Genomic DNA, 18,289 nt, shown 5'->3' on the forward strand with positions numbered 1-18,289 from the left:
ATTGTAATTCATTCAGAAATAATATCAGTATTTTCCGTCTCTGTTTCTCTGTTTTCTATCATGGTATCAGAGCCGATTCCGAAACCCTAACCTGTTTTCCAATCAGTCTTCTATCCTCAAATCTCTTTCCCTCTGTCAGCTACTATCGTTCCCTATCTCTCTGTTTTTCAGCAACTCAAATCACAAGAAATACCCGCAGCAGCCGACACCCATCCCTCTCCAACCGCCGGTGACCTACCCACACTCCGACAACCTCCAGCAGCACTTGCAGGCACTGCAGTAGCTCCGGCAACCTCTGTTACAACTCCGACGAACCAGTCTAAGGCAGATTGGTACTCTGGTATTCTGTTTTCTTTTTTGACTGCGTTTCTCTGTTAGCATCATGTCTGGCGATAAAAATCAGGCTATTAGTGTTCGTTTGACCGGTAACAACTACTCCTATTGGGCTCATGTGATGAAAAATTTTGTTGTTGGTAAAGAAATGTGGGGATACGTAGACGGTTCTACGCTACCTCCTTCTGATCCAAAAGACCCAGGGTATGCCACTGCCTTGGGAAATTGAACACAGAGAATGCACAGATTTTGACTTGGTTTCACAACTCCGTAGAACCAAGTATTGGCATGAATTTTTCGAAATATAACACAGCAAAGAAAGTTTGGGATTATCTACAAGCTCTGTATCTTGAATCAAATTTTGCTAAACGATATGAGCTTGAAATGTCCATCCGAAATACCACCCAAAACAATAAATCGATTCAAGAATTTTATAACGAAATGACTACTTATTGGGATCAGTTAGCTCTCAAGGAACCTTCAGATTTGCAGCTACTTGATAGTTATGTCAGATTTCGTGAGGAACTACGACTTGTTCAGTTTCTCATGGCCCTTCAGCCTCAGTTTGAGCCTCTTCGTGGGGCTATCTTGCATCGGTCTCCATTGCCCTCAGTAGATGGTGCTGTTCATGAGCTTATCGCTGAGGAAACGCGGTTCAAAGTGGCTAATCTTGCACCTCCCTCACAGTCTGTCTTTGCTGCTCCATTTGCTCCATCTGGCCAATATCCGACACATCACTCGCCCACTCCAGCATCTCATCCTGTCCAATTTGCGGCCAAGCCAAGGCCTCAAATTCCTGAAGATGAGTGTAACTATTGCCATCAGAAGGGTCATTGGAAGCATCAACGCCCTAACCGTCCCAAGCCAAAGGGACGAAATGTTACTTAGTCAACTGGTCCTCATGCCCCGCATCAGTCTCGGGCACCACAACTGCATTCTCGCCCTCCTGCAGGGCAACACCGGCCTCCAGTAGTGCACCTCCAGAGTTTGATTATGAGCAATTTCAACAGTTTCAGGCTTACATGGAAGCCATTCGAGGGGGTTCCCCCCAAGCTTCTGCCATGACTACCACTCACTCAGGTTTGCGTGGTTCTCCCACCTCAGGTATCCAACCCACCACTTGGATCTTTGATTCAGGCTCTTCTCATCATATGACTCCTGATATGTCTCTTCTTAGTAATTGTGTGCCACCTGCTTTTCCTATTAGTATTGCCACAGCCAATGGTTCTCCCATGCATGTTGCTTCTATTGGCTCCATTCTATCTTCTACTGCACCCTCACTATCTATTCCTAATGTCTTTTATGTTCCTCAGTTGTCTTTGAGCCTACTTTCAATCAGCCAATTATCCGACTCTGGTTTTGATGTTGTTTTCTCTTCCTCTGGTTGTGTTGTGCAAGATCGGGATTCCAAGAAGCAGATTGGGGCAGGCCGTAGAGTTGGTGATCTCTATCTTTTGGAGCACTTGCATCTCCCAATAAAACCTTCTTCCACTGCTGCGTCATCTTTTTGTTTAGATCATAAGTCATCTCCATTTTATCTTTGGCATTCTAGATTAGGACATCTGTCTAGTGAACGTCTAAAACTTTTAGTTAAGTCAGGTCATTTGGGTCATATTTCAGTCAGTAATATTTCAGAATGCAGTGGTTGTAAGTTTGCAAAAATGTCAGCTTTACCTTTTAATAAAAGTACCTCTATTTCTACTTCGCCTTTTCAGCTTGTTCACACTGATTTATGGGGCCCTTCTCCGTTTGCTACTAAAGGTGGTTTTTGTCTATTATGTCTCTTTTGTGGATGATTTTAGTCGGTATACTTGGGTTTACTTAATGACACACAAATCTGAGTTCTTTACGATTTATAAGAATTTCCATGCCATGGTTCAAAATCAGTTTTCTACGTCGGTTAAAATTCTTCGGTCTGACTTAGGTAGGGAATAATCACTTTCAGAGTTTCATAAATTCCTAGATTCGCTTGGGACTATCCACCAATCGTCTTGCACTGACACTCCTGCCCAAAATGGTAAAGCTGAAAGAAAACATCGTTACCTTCTTAATACTGCTCGGTCTCCACTCCTATCTTCCTCTGTCCCGTCCTATTACTGGGGAGAAGCTGTTCTCACTGCAACCTATCTCCTGAATCGGATGCCCACCCCTTTTCTTTCTGGTAGCTCTTCTTATGAGCGGCTTTATGGTCAGGTTCCTAATTACTCTCTTCTTCGAGTGTTTGGTTCTACCTGTTTTGTTCTCCTCCCCAAGAAAGACCGCACTAAGCTCAGCACCCGCTGTGTCTTAGGTGTTTTTTTAGGGTATGGCCTTAATCAAAAAGGGTATCGGTGTTATGATCCTGTGACCAAAAAGCTTTATGTTTCAAGGCACGTTGTCTTCTTAGAGCGTCTTCCCTATTTTACTCTTCCACCTCGCACTGCTCCAGTAGCCAAAGAAGACTTGATCCATATTGACCCATTTCCTATGGATCTGGATGTGCCTCCCGAAGAGTACACCTCCACTCTTCAGGTATCTGATATTTCTACAGCCCCCTCAGCATCACCTCGTCGTGCTCCGATCACCCAGGTCTACACCCGTCGTCCAACTTCTACAGCTGCTCCCCAATCTGCCTCTGCGGATCCTGATCCGCCTGCCCGCCGGTATCCCGTCCGCGACAATCGTCAACCACCGGTAAAATATGGCTTTACTAATACTTGTTTCTCATCCTCTTATCAATCATTCCTTTCCCGCATTCACACTTATTTTGAGCCTAGGTCCTATAAAGAAGCTTGCAATGATCCCAATTGGATGGATGCCATGCAAGCTGAACTTACTGCTCTTGCTCACAATCAAACTTGGGAGTTGGTTTCACTTCCGGATGGTAAGAATCTAATCGGTTGCAAATGGGTCTACAAGGTTAAGACTCATTCTGATGGTTCTTTAGAACGGTATAAAGCCCGCTTAGTTGCTAAAGGGTTTTCTCAGGAGTATGGGATTGATTATGAGGAAACTTTTGCCCCCGTTGCCAAAATGACCACTGTTCGCACCTTGATCTCAGTGGCCGCAGTGCACCAGTGGCCTCTTTCTCAGTTGGATGTAAAGAATGCTTTTCTCAATGGCAATCTCTCTGAAGAGGTTTATATGCGGCCTCCTCCTGGCTTCTCTCATCCTTCCGGTATGGTTTGTCGCTTGCGTCGTGCTCTCTATGGCTTGAAACAGTCCCCTCGCGCTTGGTATTCACGCTTCCAGGATGTTGTTCTTCAGATTGGCTTCACGCCCAGCATGCATGACTCTGCTCTATTTCTCCGTCGCACCTCTCATGGCCTGGTACTTCTCTTACTTTATGTTGATGACATGATCATCACTGGTTCTGATTCTACTGCTATTGCTGAAGTCAAAAGTCATCTCTTCCGTGAGTTCGAAATGAAAGACTTGGGCCCGCTACGTTATTTCCTTGGTATTGAAGTTGCTTCCTCTCCTCAGGGGTATCTTTTGGGACAGTCCAAGTATGTTACTGATATTCTTCACCGTGCTCGTCTCACGGATACGAAGACTGTTGATACTCCCCTTGAACTCCATGCCAAGTTCTCTGCCTCTGATGGCGTCCCCCTTGAGGATCCTACGGAATATCGCGAATTGGTGGGCTGCTTAGTTTATCTTACTGTTACTCGGCCAGATATTTCTTATGCAGTTCACATCGTTAGTCAGTTTGTCTCTGCCCCCCGGACTACGCATTGGGCTGCCCTCTTACGTATTCTCCGTTATCTTCGTGGTACCCTTCATCAGTGCCTTTTGATTTCTTCTACATCAAGCTTAACCCTCCATGCTTATGCTGATGCTGACTGGGCAGGTGATGTCAATGACCGCAAATCTACCTCTGGCCTCTGTGTTTTTCTAAGCGATTCTCTTATCTCTTGGAAAAGCAAAAAGCAATCTGTTGTTGCTCGCTCCACCACGGAAGCTGAATATCGTGCCATGGCCCATGCTACCTCTGAAATCGTCTGGCTTCGCTGGCTTATTTCCGATATGGGGGTCTCTGTTACTACTCCTACGCCTCTTTACTGCAACAATAAGAGTGCTATTCAGCTTGCCCACAACTCGGTCTTCCATGAGCGCACGAAGCACATTGAGATTGATTGTCATTTCATACGTCAGCATCTTCAGTCTGGCACCATTGCTTTACCCTTTGTCTCCTCCACATTGCAGCTGGCTATTTCTTCACGAAGACCCATACCGCTGCTCGTTTCCGCTTTCTCCTTGACAAACTCTCGATGCTCTCTGCCCTCGCACCTTGAGTTTGAGGGGGGGTGTGAATATATATTCTGTATCTAGAATATATATTCTGTATCTTCTTGTAATATGCTATTTTAGGACATGTATCGTAATCAAATCATAGCATAATCATAGGGTAATCATATCGTAATCATATCATAGCGTAATCATAGGGTAATCATATCGTAATCATATCATAGCGTAATCATAGGGTAATCATATCGTAATCAAATCTTGTAATCTTCCTTTCTTAGGCATAGCTTTACTCTATTTAAAGATGTACTCACCTCATTGTAATTCATTCAGAAATAATATCAGTATTTTCCGTCTCTGTTTCTCTGTTTTCTATCAGATGGAACTCTTAATCACTTGGAGAGGTGCAAAAGAGGCGGAACTGCGGAAGCAAGTTTGGTTTTTGATCCCTCTTTGTCTAATGTGGATCATTTGGCAGGAAAGAAATTCGAGATGCTTTGATGGGGTGGAAAAACCTTTATATAGAATCAAAAGTTTTTTGGTGAATAGTTTGTTAGTTGGGACAAGAGAGAATGTGATCCTTCTCTTCACCAATTTTTATACTGGTTTGAGCTTTTCTTTTGTCTTGGAAGTGTATAGGGCATCTTTGTCTCGTGGCCTATTTGTATTTGGGCGGCATTCCCTTAATGCCTTCATCTATATAATCTTATCAAAAAAAAATGTATCTTCATCAGGAGAGAGGGAATACGCAAGTTACACCTCTTCCAATTGATCGTTGCCTTTGGCTCTATCTTCCAAATGATGTAAGCTATTTAATTCAGTACGTCCAGATTTACCCTCAGAAGCAGTTGCTTGTGATCCACCGGGAACAGTATGCTTCCACATATCCAGATCAGAAACCATGTCAGCCTGTTCATCAAGCAGAAAATCAAAATTTGTCTGTGGAACATTGCCACAAGCAAAGACACAAACTCACTAACAGCAATAAGCTATAATACCTCATCAGGATAATTGTCTTCTTGCGATGTATCGCCACCAGTATTGCTTTTCAGTTCACTTCTATTATTTTTCATTTCAGCTAATTCATTGTATTCATCCACATGCCAGAGATCTGTATCAGAGATAGCTCTAGAGAACCGCTTTAGCTCTACACCAGAGACTTCATGCCGTTGTGCTCCCTCTGGAGTTAGATTTTCAGTACTTCCATCTGTTTCGTGATAGGAAACACTTTCAACCTGTCAAACCAGGAATACAATGCTCAAGAAGAGAAACCCTTCACAGTGACAGAAAGCCTACAAAAGATGTCTCTAGTTTCAATCTAGATCTATTTATGATTCAAAACATAATGACAATGTGAGCTTCATGATAGAAAATACATTGAAGCTATTGAGCTTCTCATTCCCAATACATGGCGCAGAGTCTCCGGACATTGCTGCAGAAAGAAGCTAAGCAATTTATGAGTACTCATTCAGTCATGTACATATCGCATAGCTTTAGCCTCGCAGCAGTGAGAAAACCACATGGTGAACATGAATAAGGTGCAATGAGGCTTCACTTTCGTGCAGTGTTATAAATCTGATGACCCATCCAAACAATAAGAAGACAAGAGGAAACTACATGGCTTTTACATCTTACAATGGAACTACAACACATACAGGTTTTCAAGGTCCTATTAATCACAAAAACACTTCAGCTATCGAATTTGGGGGTAGCCCCTGGATATTAAGCAGAAACTGCTCTCAAAACAATACCTGAAAACACATCCTATCAAGTTTGTTAGCCCCGAAGAGGAGAGGAAAGACCTCGTCAATTTTAAAAAACAGCCTAAATCTTCACATGTAATCTCAACTGAAATTCTATCAAGATGCCATTTCATTTTGTTACTGTTAGCAAAGGCTCGTTACTGTTAGCAAAGGCCAAAGATTACAAAGGTACAATCAGCTTGAAATTTTTGTTGTGGTCAAACCATTGTCCAATTCCAAAATTACAACCTACAGCTACGCAACACAAACCAATTCAAAATTGCAAATACGACATGCTGTCAACAAGGCCACCACTCAATGTCCTGACTAGAAAGGGGCACTTGAAATCAGATCTAGTTCGCCTATGTAGTCTGAAAAGATAATCGCTAACAGATCTACAAAGAATCTAATTGCACGACAAAGCACCATAGTGCAAACTATTTGTCTTCAAACACTGTGACGACTAATGAGTTCATAAGAACTAGACGTTTTCAAGTCCTTGAGTTGCAACAACTTTCCTTTTACTATGAATTGTACTTCATTGTCTGTCATCTTGTATGAAAGGATTTAAAATCTGAGCAAAACACCATTGGCAAGACTACTAAATTCTGACTACTGTCCAGATGGCCATGAATAAACTAATTAAAATGCAATCTTTGAAGTAATCCCCACGGTGGCAACTCCAGTAATCTTTGTGAATGGGATCATTCACAGACTTAAAGCTTACTTGTTCAGAAATAACCTTAACACTAAAAAATATTTGTCTATTTCTCTTTTAACAACAAACTAAGTGTAAACAACAGCCCATACCATAGGAAAAACATAAAATACTTGTATTGCGAAGCATATCTGCAGGGGACTCATTACACTGTAATGACAGGTTAAGAATATAGATGTATACAAATATAGATGTATTCCCAAATCTGCCGAATCCAAAACCGTGAACCCTTGCTTTAAACAAAATGGAATCCTCAATCAATACCAGATTTATATGTATTCTATCTGTTTACACTGTACCATGTTCTTTCCCAATTAAAAACCACAGACCCTTGCTTTGAATGAATGGGAACCTGAAACTACAATACATTTTTGAAGATTACCCGGCGATTCTGTCCAATGTCCATAGTCTTGCAACAGCGAGACGAGAGAGGAGAGAAAGGGATGCGAGCAGGAAGAGAGGGAGAGGGAGAGGGAAAATGACTCCGAAATACTGGCACACAGTTGGGGCCATCTACGTTTTCAACGGTGTCAAATATTAAGCAATCGGAAAAAGTATAGTACATTAATAACAGCAAGTATTCTGTCTATGAGGTCAACTGACCCACATCTTTAAGAGTGTCTTTGCCTCTGAATCCTCATCTACCTAACAAACCTATTGTTTGGTCATTCATTGATGAGAAAAATAAAACAAAAGAAAAAGGAACTGGAAGTGGAAAGTCACCCTTGATTTCATGGGGATGCTGAAATCAACCCAATAACAGCCTCAATCACGCCCCCTATATAGCTACATGAATCTTTGGGGCAGAAGTTCGTCCTTTTAGTTTTTGACCTCAGCCTAAACAGTCTTTCTATCGTTCCTCCTGTCTTCAGACTTCAATAGCCTTCGACATGACCCAAATAACTTTATAGTGCCAACAAAAATAACGGGGTGAATGACACTTTGACTATGAATTGTACCATCGAATGAATCTTGCAAGCTTTACTATATTGGCATGGACTTAGACAATGAAGAACTTTAGGTCAGTAATATTCAACACTACGCTGATGACGATGAGATTTCTCCAACACAAAGAACTAGGGCTGTTACGAACCCGACCGGACCGAAAAAATCCGAAAAAACCGACCGATCGGTTCGGTCTTCGGTCGGGGTGGTTGCGGGATTTTCACGGTTCGGTCCACCCCGAACCGACCGAACCAAATTCGGTTTGGTCTCGGTTTTGTTGCATGTTAGTCAGACCGAACCAAACCGAACCGAAAACCCCGAACCGAACCGAACCGACTTAATTTATTATATATATATATATATATATATATATATATGTAAATCGATTTAATCTGGACCGTCAATTAAATTCTGTGCTTATCTACACCATTCATCACCCAAACCCTACTTCAGAACTTCTTTTACTCTCCTCTCCTTACATTTTCACTGCAGCAGGCCAGCAGCCACAATTTCTCTCTCTCATCCTCTCGTTCTCTCTGCTCTCAGCTTCTCCCTCGCCGATCGGCGAGGCCGCGAGTATCTCTCACCCTCTCTGGCTCACTGCTCACAGCCGCCAAGCCCACCAGGCCACCACGCCTCCCTCACCTTCTCGGAAACGGTGGAACCCTCCGGCCTTCTCCTCAGCTCCTTTGGACAGAGAGAACGAAAAATCCTTTCATAGATCGGGCTTCTCTTGATCGAGTAAGGTAGTAAGCTCTCTCTCTCTCTCTCTCTCTCTCTCTCTCTCTCTCTCTCTCTCTCATCTTAGATCCGTTAGCCACTCTAATTGATAGTTGTCAGAATCGTACGATTCACGATTCGTATCATACGATTCGATACGATTCGGTGGGTAATCGATACGAATAGGCTGCCGAATCCGAAATAGTTGAAAATCGTAACTGAATCGGTGATTTACGATTCGTATCGTACGATTCGATACGATTCGGTGGGTAATCGATACGAATAGGCTGCCGAATCGGAAATAACTGAGAATCGTAAGTGAATCAGTGAATCGTTCGATTCACTTAAAATTTCTGAAATTCATTTTTCTCTTGTTTTGCTTCTTTTTTTGTTTGAAAAGGGTTCAAATATTTTTTTAAGGTCTAGTATTGTTATATGTCATTTATTGTCTATGTTATATGCATTGATAATAAGAAAAAGAGATTTATTACAATAGTGAATCGAAAATAAGGAAGATAAATGGAATAGGCCTTCTAAGGGTTTGTTTTGTACTTATAACTCTTTTCGTACAAAAAGAACCATAAGTAGGCTTTACGAATCATCATCTCTTGGTAGTTGCAATAGAAGCAACTTACCTAATATTCCACGTTATTATCAAATCATCATTTAGAAGAAAGTATTTATTGATTTAGGACTAAATCTTTCATTTGTAGTATATATTGTTGTTACCCTAATCAATAAGCATAGGTTTCTATGCATTATAGAAGTCATGACTGAATCAGAGCGATTCACGATTCGATTCGATTCACGATTTGACAACTATGCTTGTGGGTTTAATTTGGTCGAAATTTCTATTAGAAGCATGTGTACCAAAGAACATGATTATGTTTTCATCGGACCAAACCTTTTAAGCATTTTTTCAGTTGACGAGTCTCTGCATCTTTTTCCATTTCATTAAGAAACATGTCTTTACACAAAAAAAAATGCTATTTGTTTTGAGTTTTTATATATGAAAATGAAACATGTTTCTAATCTCTATGAGTATTTACCTTTCCTTGTATAGATATATACATATGTACATATAAATTCGTTGCATCTCTGAAATCTGATCGAAAATCTCTGTAAAAGACTGAAAGGTCTTTCCTTTCCTAATTTTGTTTCCTATATCGATAATATAAAACTTTTATATCGACAATACAATATAAAATTTTCAACAGATAAATTTCCTTTCTTAGATGTATAACTTCACTGTTTTCTTGGATTTAGCACCCGATTCTTGAATTTGTCAGTTTACATTCGACAGTTTTAGTCCTCTGCTTGATTTGTTGAGAACTAATTAGTTGACCATTTTCTTATTTTGCTTTTGATGCTTTTGATGTTGTGTTTCAAAAAAAAAAACAGTAAAAAATGATTTCTAAGTTAGGGCTTTTGTTTTGCTTTCACTTCTCAGGTTCATCTCTCGTCCCTCATCTCCACGAGAACCTCCTTGATAACGCCGGTGAAATGTCTGACGGTGAGCATGAGGTATTCAATCTCAAAACTCTATATTTTTGTTGAATAGTTTAATGGGTTTAGTGTTTACAATTTACATACTGAGAATTTTTGCATGAACATGAGGTGATGGACTGAAAATTAGATTAGTGTACGAACAACATGAAAATCAGATTGTGATTATGTTGGTTTTAATTTTCTGCTGTGTTAAATGGATGATATGGATGATATGGATGATGATGACATTATGGATGAAGGTGCTGAGTTTGATATCCCTCAAAATGCTGAACTAAATGATGATTTGATGCCTGAAATTAACAATGAGTCTGAAAAAAAGAACGTTGTTGGTCTGAAAAAAAAGGCTGCATGCTGGAAGCATTTTACAACTATTACACCGGAAGGTCATCCGAAACCTAGGGCTGCATGCAATTGGTGTGGTGTCGATTATGCTTGTCACTCGAAGTTAAATGATACTAAATCACTAACTCATCATCTAGCGTATCAGTGTACCAAATATCCACCAAGTAAGAAATTTGCGGGTTCTAGGCAAAAACTCCTTAGTTTTCAAAAGAAAGAACACAATGGTGAAACAAGTGCAAACCTTTTGCCTGTGGCCTTTAGTGCTGATGCTTGTAAAAGGCCACTAGCGAGGATGATAATAATTGATGAGTTGCCTTTTTCATTTGTTGAGGGTGAAGGATTCAAAGATTTTATTAGTGTCGTTCAACCAATGTGGAATCCTCCTCGTAGGCTTGCAATGGCAAAACAAATCATGGTCATGTATGAGGAGGAGAAAAAAACATTGAAACATACACTCAAGCATCAAAGGGTTTGTCTTACAACGGACACTTGGACTTCGGTCCAAAATCTGAATTACATGTGTCTTACGGGTCATTTTATTGATGAGAATTGGAGGTACCAAAAGAAAATTCTGAATTTTTGTGTTGTTCCTAATCACAAAGGTGATACTCTTGGTAGAATGGTTGAAGAATGCTTATTGGATTGGGGAATTGACAAGTTTTTAACCGTTACGGTTGATAATGCATCCTCGAATAATCTTTTGATTGCTTACTTGGAGAGAAAGACCAAAGATAGGAAGACCACCATTTTAAATCACAAGTTCTTGCATGTGAGATGTTCGGCACACATCTTAAATCTAATCGTAAGTGAGGGATTGCAAGAGATTGATGTCCCAATTGCAAGGGTGCGCAATATGGTGAGATATGTGAGGTCTTCCCCATCTAGAATGGCAGAGTTTTGGTCATGTGTTGAGAAGGAAAAAATTGTGTATAGGCTTAAACCTTGTTTGGATGTGTCTACTCGGTGGAACTATACATATTTCATGTTGGAGAGAGCTTTAACTTATCAAAAGGCCTTTGATCGATTGTGTGATGATCCGAACTTTAAATTAAATGTAAGAGAGGAGGAGATGGATGGGGATTTTGATGATGTTGATGGTTTTGAGGGTATAGGTAGGGTAATTCAAATTGAGAAGAGAAAAAAAAGGAGGGGGGGGGGGGGGGGGGGGGGGAAGGGGGGAAGGAGTACGTTGGGCCTCCAAGTTCAAGTGATTGGGAAAAGATTAAGTTGTACGTAAAGTTTCTTCGAGTGTTTTACGTTGCAACTTTGAAATTTTCGGGTTCTTTGTACGTCACTTGCAATGTTTTTTTTGATGAAATGGTGTTGATTCAACAAGACATTATGAAGTTGTGTGAAAACGAGAATAGTAATTTGTATGATTTGGCAAAGAGTGTGCGTAAGAAATTTGACAAGTATTGGGGAGATTTTGATAAGATTAATCTAATGATGATGTTTGCGGTTGTTCTTGATCCTCGATGCAAAGTTGCATTTTTGAGTATTGCTTGCAAAATACCTTGGGCTATGATAAGGCAATTGTTGGTGAGTTCATGGATAGGTTAAGAAGTGAAATTACCCGTTTATTTGGATGGTATGTGAAGCATAATGGTAGCTTGAATGTTCGTAACAAAGAGGTTGGGGGATCATCGGACACCGTAGATTTGGATGGACTTGAAACAGACATTGGTAATCATAAATCTTTGAAATCTCAATTTAAGATGCACAAACAAAAGGAGGGCAACATGGCAAGCAAAACGGAATTGGAAAAGTATCTTGCGGACACTAGTGAGGATGATTGTGACAACTTTGATGTACTTCGTTGGTGGAAGTTAAACTCTTCGAAGTATCTAATTGTCTCCCAAATGGCACAAGATGTGCTAGCAATTCCCGTGTCTACGGTCGCCTCCGAATCCGCTTTTAGCACGGGCGGACGTGTCATTGATCCTTATCGAAGTTCTCTCTCACAAAAGACCGTGGAAGCACTAATTTGCACACAATGGATTAAGAAACCAACCAAGATCAATATAAGAGAACAACTTGATGAATTGGAGGCATTAGATTCGGGTACTATTCTTGCTTTTAGTTTTTATTGACAAGTATTTTATGGTCCTTAAATATGTTTTATGTTGAATGTCTTACTTAGTTACTTGTATGTTTTCTTTGTTTTTTTCTCTATGTTTTTAGTTGTCTTGGAATCAAGTGATAAGGACTAAGGGGTTGATGCTTGGATTGAGAAGTTCTATCATGGGTACACAAATGTAATTGTTTTGTTTGTCTACAAATTCTTGTTTTAATTTATCGAGTTGATTTTGAACTACCTTAATTTCTTTCTTATGTTTTCCTTGGCAGGGTATGGCTTGATGTGTTGAGGTGGTGATGGCGAAATGTTTTGAATTGGTGATGTTTTGGTAGTGAATTTGAAATGTTTTGTAAACTTTTAATGTTAATTTCGTGTTGTATTTTGTAATGAAACTAAAGTAGTGAAGTGAATGGTGACTCCGTGACTGTGACTGTGAAGGGTGATTGGTCAAAAAAAAATTAGTGAAGGCCTGAAGGGTGACTGTGTTTTATTTGGGTGACTCTGTTTTATTTGGGTAGATCATCGTGAAAATTGACATCAATGGGGTTTCTGCTTTTGTTATTTGATTTTGTTTCTTATGTTTGCTCGGGTGTCTGGGAATACCCATCATAGGGATTCATAATGCCAAAATTAGCATGCTTGGGTGATTGTTATTTTGTTATTTTGTTTCTTACACCAGCTTCAATCAGCAACATCTTTTCAAGGCAAATAGAAAAAAAACACAGGTGGATTGTTTGCTTTGGAGAAAATGGCCCATATAAAAATGGCCCAAAACTAAGTGAAAAGAATGCTCAAAAATGGCCCATATAAAAATAGGTGAAAATGAACTCTTATAAAAATGGGCCCAAAATGGCCTAACAGTCCATTGTTTTCAAAATGGCCCAAACGGCCCAATTAAGGCCCATTTCGGGGTGGACCAAAGTCCCCGAAATCCCCGAACTCCCCGACCTCACCCCGAACCGAACCGAACCGAAATTAATACCGGTCGGTATCGGTCCCGGAATAAAGTACCCCGTACCCAATCGGTTTACGGCAAAATCACCCCGAACCGAACCGAACCGACCGAATAACACCCCTACAAAGAACTACAAGAAAAGCTTAGTCACGATGACTATACCCAATAAGCACGCATGAAATCATAATATGAGATCTTTTTTAAATGAATACCTCAATTTCGTGTATTGCTTCGTACTTCCCATCTGTAGTGGATGATACACGTTGTAAACTTTTATTTAGATAATACCAGCGTGATTCATCCAAAGTATCCTACAACAATATATGTCAACTATATGAAGCTGCAGAACAAAACTCTCCCAAAGACTGCAATAACCATGTCACATTACAAAAGAGTGAAAAAAAAAAAAAAGGAGGAAAAAACAAATACCTTTGCACAGAAGATATACACATTAACAGCTTTGGTTTGCCCTCGCCTATGAGCTCTATCTTCAGCCTTCAAGCATTTGAGACACGGTATAAGCATCCAAAAAATACAAAAGAAACTAACACGAAATGTTTAAGCCTAAAATTAAATAAAAGTACAGGCTATTTTATTTTCTTTGCACCTTAGAAGCAGCATAAACTAGAAATTGGTTAATTGGGTACTTCTTTTGTTGTTTTTTCTCAGAGAGGGAGAGCTTTGCACAGTATACGTTTGAAGCAGTTAAAAAAGAAGACAAGAAGACCTCCACAAAGAGAAATAACAAGATAAATCAAGGAAAATGATTTTGGCACTTCAATATTTTATGATGGCACTCCAAAATTTGTCTTTTAGTGTGCTTGCTATGTATAATTTTTACACAAAAATAAGTATTGGAGTGCCATCATAAAAAATTGGAGTGCCAAAATCATTTGCCTAAATCAAAATCATAGCAGGCAAAAGACTTTCCAGTCTCTAGCTATCAAAGCCGCTTGAGCACCTAAGACCTTCAAACTTGTGCTTACAAATTTCGACATTCCAACCACTTAATGACAACGAAAGCATGAAGCACACTACAGTGCCAAGACGTCCTCAATAAAAGCATAAAACACAACTGACTTGACTAAATTTAGGCACACAAAATTGAAAAGTAGTACAACATGATGACAAGGAATTCATAATGTAAAGTTAAAATGCAGGACTAAATAGCGATATACTTATGTTTCGTCAGTGTTGGTCTTTCTTTTATCGTGTTTTGTAAGTCTTAATTCACTTCAAAGGATCTACACTGTTAGATCATGGCACGCAATTCCCTAGAAAGAGCTCAATGGAGAAAACAGATTCATGCAGCCGGCCACAATTGTTTTGGGACATAAGGCTCGGTTTGGTTTTGCTTTGTTTGGTTTTGTAAGACTTATTCGGTATCTATAATCTACATGCATGTTTACTTTTTTTTATGTACAAATACAAAATAATTACAAATCAGAAGGAGACTAAGTGAAAAAATCAGGAACATAGTGATAATGTGATCATGCAGATTCAACTTGGTGAACTAGGATTGTCTAAACTTGACTACAATAATATGTTTTTCACTTTTTTTGGAGCATTCTATTCCTAGCCTTAATCTGAATGGAGTTCCACATGCGTAGCAAAATCAGTAACTAAAAATGATGAACCCTTAACCACCTTCTTATGATAAGATAAGATTCAGCAATGCTAAAGATTATGTATTTTATATACACCTGACTCATATGAGATGGGGTCTGAGGCAGCTCCAAGAACACAACATGTTGAGCAGATGAAAAGTCTAATCCAACGTTGCCAGCCGTGATTCCAATTATTGCAATCTTAACCTGAAGAAGAGAATTAACATTTTGACAGTCACACACAAAAAGACAAACTCTGAATATATTTCTTCTCTTGCAACTATTATAACAGAGTAAAAGAGGATTCACAAAAGGGCTCTACAGCAAGTGAAAGAGTTCTCATATCCAAGGTTGTCAAATCATGAATCGTATCGAGAATCAGATTGGCCCTTTCTGAATTGTGAATCATAACAATTCTGTCAAAATTTTGAAAATGCATCGGATAATATATCTATGCATTATAACATAATACAGATACATTGTAATTAAGCTTAAATCAAAGTGCACAATTCTGTTTGAGTCGCTTCTTGTCCGTTCAAAGACCGGCATGACTCATGAGACAACTGATTTCTTCTCCTGAACCGAGATTTAGAAAAAGTCTGACAACTGATTTCGATCAAATCGCATTTATATCAAAGTGATCAAACCCATCGTATATCTCCATTCTCCACAAACGTTTCGTAAACTTCCCGGAAAAGAATCCAACCCTTATTTGGTTGGGAAATGGGAAAAAAATCAAAACATTGAGTTCAGGGTCTGAAAGACCCAGCCCAGACCTGATCGGAAGTTGCCCAAAACGAATCAATGGTGAATTGTACGAGTCACCTGAGTCAGCAATTCATTTGTGGATTCATGCAATTCACCTTAGATTCTTCTGTATTTCCTATTCATACCAAGGTTCGAATCACTAGCACATAGAATGGAATCAAGGCTGTCAACTTGTGAAGATTCAGTTATAACAGGAAAATATATAGATTGAGTGCATATACAGATGAAACATTTATTATAAAACTGAAAGCCTAGCCTTAATACAAGAAAACGAATGTTTTTAACAACGATTATGTAGTCTAGTACATAAGAAACTTGCTTATATAACACAGGTGGGTTGGTTGGAGGCTGTTGGCCCCACCGCGAACTATGAATTAGAGGATAAAACATTAAAGAGATCGATCAGTCAAACTAAAACAACAACATCGACAACTAGCTTGCATAATCACTGCATATCAAACTAAAATAATGAACATTTTAAAGACGTTGATCCATCTATTGACTCATGTGATAATAAACCATAGAGATTTCATCAAAAACAAATAATAGATAATTCATGAGAACAAGGTATCTTAGCCTTAAACATGTCTACAAGAATCATTTTAATGTTTGAGAAAAATGCGGGAAAAAAAGAGAGTAACGAGTCTTACAACATGCTCTGAATAAGAATAAGTATTCCCATCCATAAATGCTTACAAAAAATTATACAGGAATACAGTTTTTCGAACTTAACACTCTATGAAGTCTTTTTCTTGCTTTTTCCAAAAATAAAAAAAAAAAACTGAAGGTAAAAGTGGTTTCATACTTGCTGATCAAAAAAAAAGTGGTTTCATACTCTTTGAATTCAACAAGTGAGAATCGAATAGTGAATCTTACGGTTCATCACCAATTATATCTAAACCTTGATTCACCAATCGATTGGTGTCGTTTTTGCATGAATTGTAATCGAGCAATTCTGAGTATCTGACAACTACGAATTATACGATCCTAACGACCTTTGTCTGATACTAACATTTCAAATAAATTAAGTTGACCATCCAAATGGCAGCAACCTTAAGCAAGAAAAACCTAGGACATTCACATAGAAATTACAATATGAAAAAGAAAGGACACTATAATTCCTGCACTAGCGCCAGCAGAATTTTGTGCCAGTTTTTGACGGGTAAGTGGTTATTCTCTATCTAAACACTGCTCAGAAACATTAAAAGTGAATCTGAAAACAGTAAAAGTCGCCAACATACCACAAACAAAAGAGAAATACAGAGGGAATTAGAACAAAACAATGAAAAGGAAAGAGGAACTCCCAAGGTGAAGTACAAATGCATAAATTCCAGTAGATCATTTCATTAAGCTAGTAATGGAAAGAATTCAACAAAGTTCAAATCAGGATTTGTACTGGCCTCTTTCGATAACTGGAAAGAATTAACAGCTATCTGCCTATCTCTGGGAGGTGTGCGCCCATTGATGCGGACAAATCCAATCCCTTTATCACACAAGAACTCCTGAATATATGAAAATGAGAAAAATTAGGGTGCCAGTGGCTACAAAATGTCGAAAGCAAGTAAACGACGGGTAGATTTTTAACAAACTTGAAAAGTCAATGTTCATATAACGTTTTTGGTTTTTTTCTTGAGCGTATGATGAGATCTACAGTGCATTTTCCAAAACTAGAACTTGGTGGAGTTATTGCAAGCAGATCTTAAAAAACAAATTAACTCGAGAGCACGATAGGATATTCAAACTCCCATTAGTAATTGTGGTACAACAACCTGTAGGACATGTACAACATCGTACAAGCCGCAAACAGGGATATCCATCCTAAAATCAAGGAAGAACAAAAGGGGAAAAAATATTATTGATGAGGGGCTGGCGAAGGCTCTCAAAAAGAGGTCCTAAAAGCCCAAAAGGGATGCCTACTAACAAATGGACCGAGATGACAGAATTGGCAAACAGCACTGTTAGAATATAGTATTAGTAGTAATATAGTATTAGTAGTAGTCCCACATTGCTTAGTTTACTTACTTAATATGTGAGTTGTCTATATAAATAAGATTGTTATGTGTTAGGGTTATTTAACACCCTACGCACTTTTCCTTCTTTCTCTCACATGGTATCAGAACGCGATCCTAACCCACCATAGACCCTATTCCTAACCCTAACAGCATCAGCCACCACTGTAGTAGACATGAACAGTACTCGCGACTGTAAACAGTATTGCTATAAACCCTAGCTCGCATAAACCCCAAATCAGTCCTCAAACAACCTGCAAAACCCTAACTCAAAGCCCTAATCCACTACATCAGCCCTCACCCAGCCTTCGAAATCCTACAACAAAGCCACAATCGA

The 18,289-nt window shown here is 39.3% G+C and overlaps 1 protein-coding gene across 3 annotated transcripts in view; it reads right to left on the reverse strand.

Moving 5' to 3' along the window:
* LOC131336020 (uncharacterized) overlaps positions 1-18,289 on the reverse strand; it is a 48,689-nt gene that overhangs the window by 13,830 nt on the left and 16,570 nt on the right. For all 3 annotated transcript variants that reach the window (XR_009202727.1, XR_009202728.1, XM_058371625.1), the window contains exons 11-16: positions 17,344-17,445; positions 15,272-15,382; positions 13,998-14,063; positions 13,781-13,879; positions 5,559-5,795; positions 5,320-5,469 (exon numbers count right to left, since the gene is read on the reverse strand). Coding sequence is in view for 1 of the 3 variants with exons in the window: in XM_058371625.1 (XP_058227608.1) it covers positions 5,320-5,469; positions 5,559-5,795; positions 13,781-13,879; positions 13,998-14,063; positions 15,272-15,382; positions 17,344-17,445 (765 nt within the window). In the remaining 2 variants the exon portion in view is untranslated. The remainder of the gene's footprint in view (positions 1-5,319; positions 5,470-5,558; positions 5,796-13,780; positions 13,880-13,997; positions 14,064-15,271; positions 15,383-17,343; positions 17,446-18,289) is intronic.

This window comes from Rhododendron vialii, chromosome 8a, assembly GCF_030253575.1.
Source record: "Rhododendron vialii isolate Sample 1 chromosome 8a, ASM3025357v1".
NCBI lineage: Eukaryota > Viridiplantae > Streptophyta > Magnoliopsida > Ericales > Ericaceae > Rhododendron > Rhododendron vialii.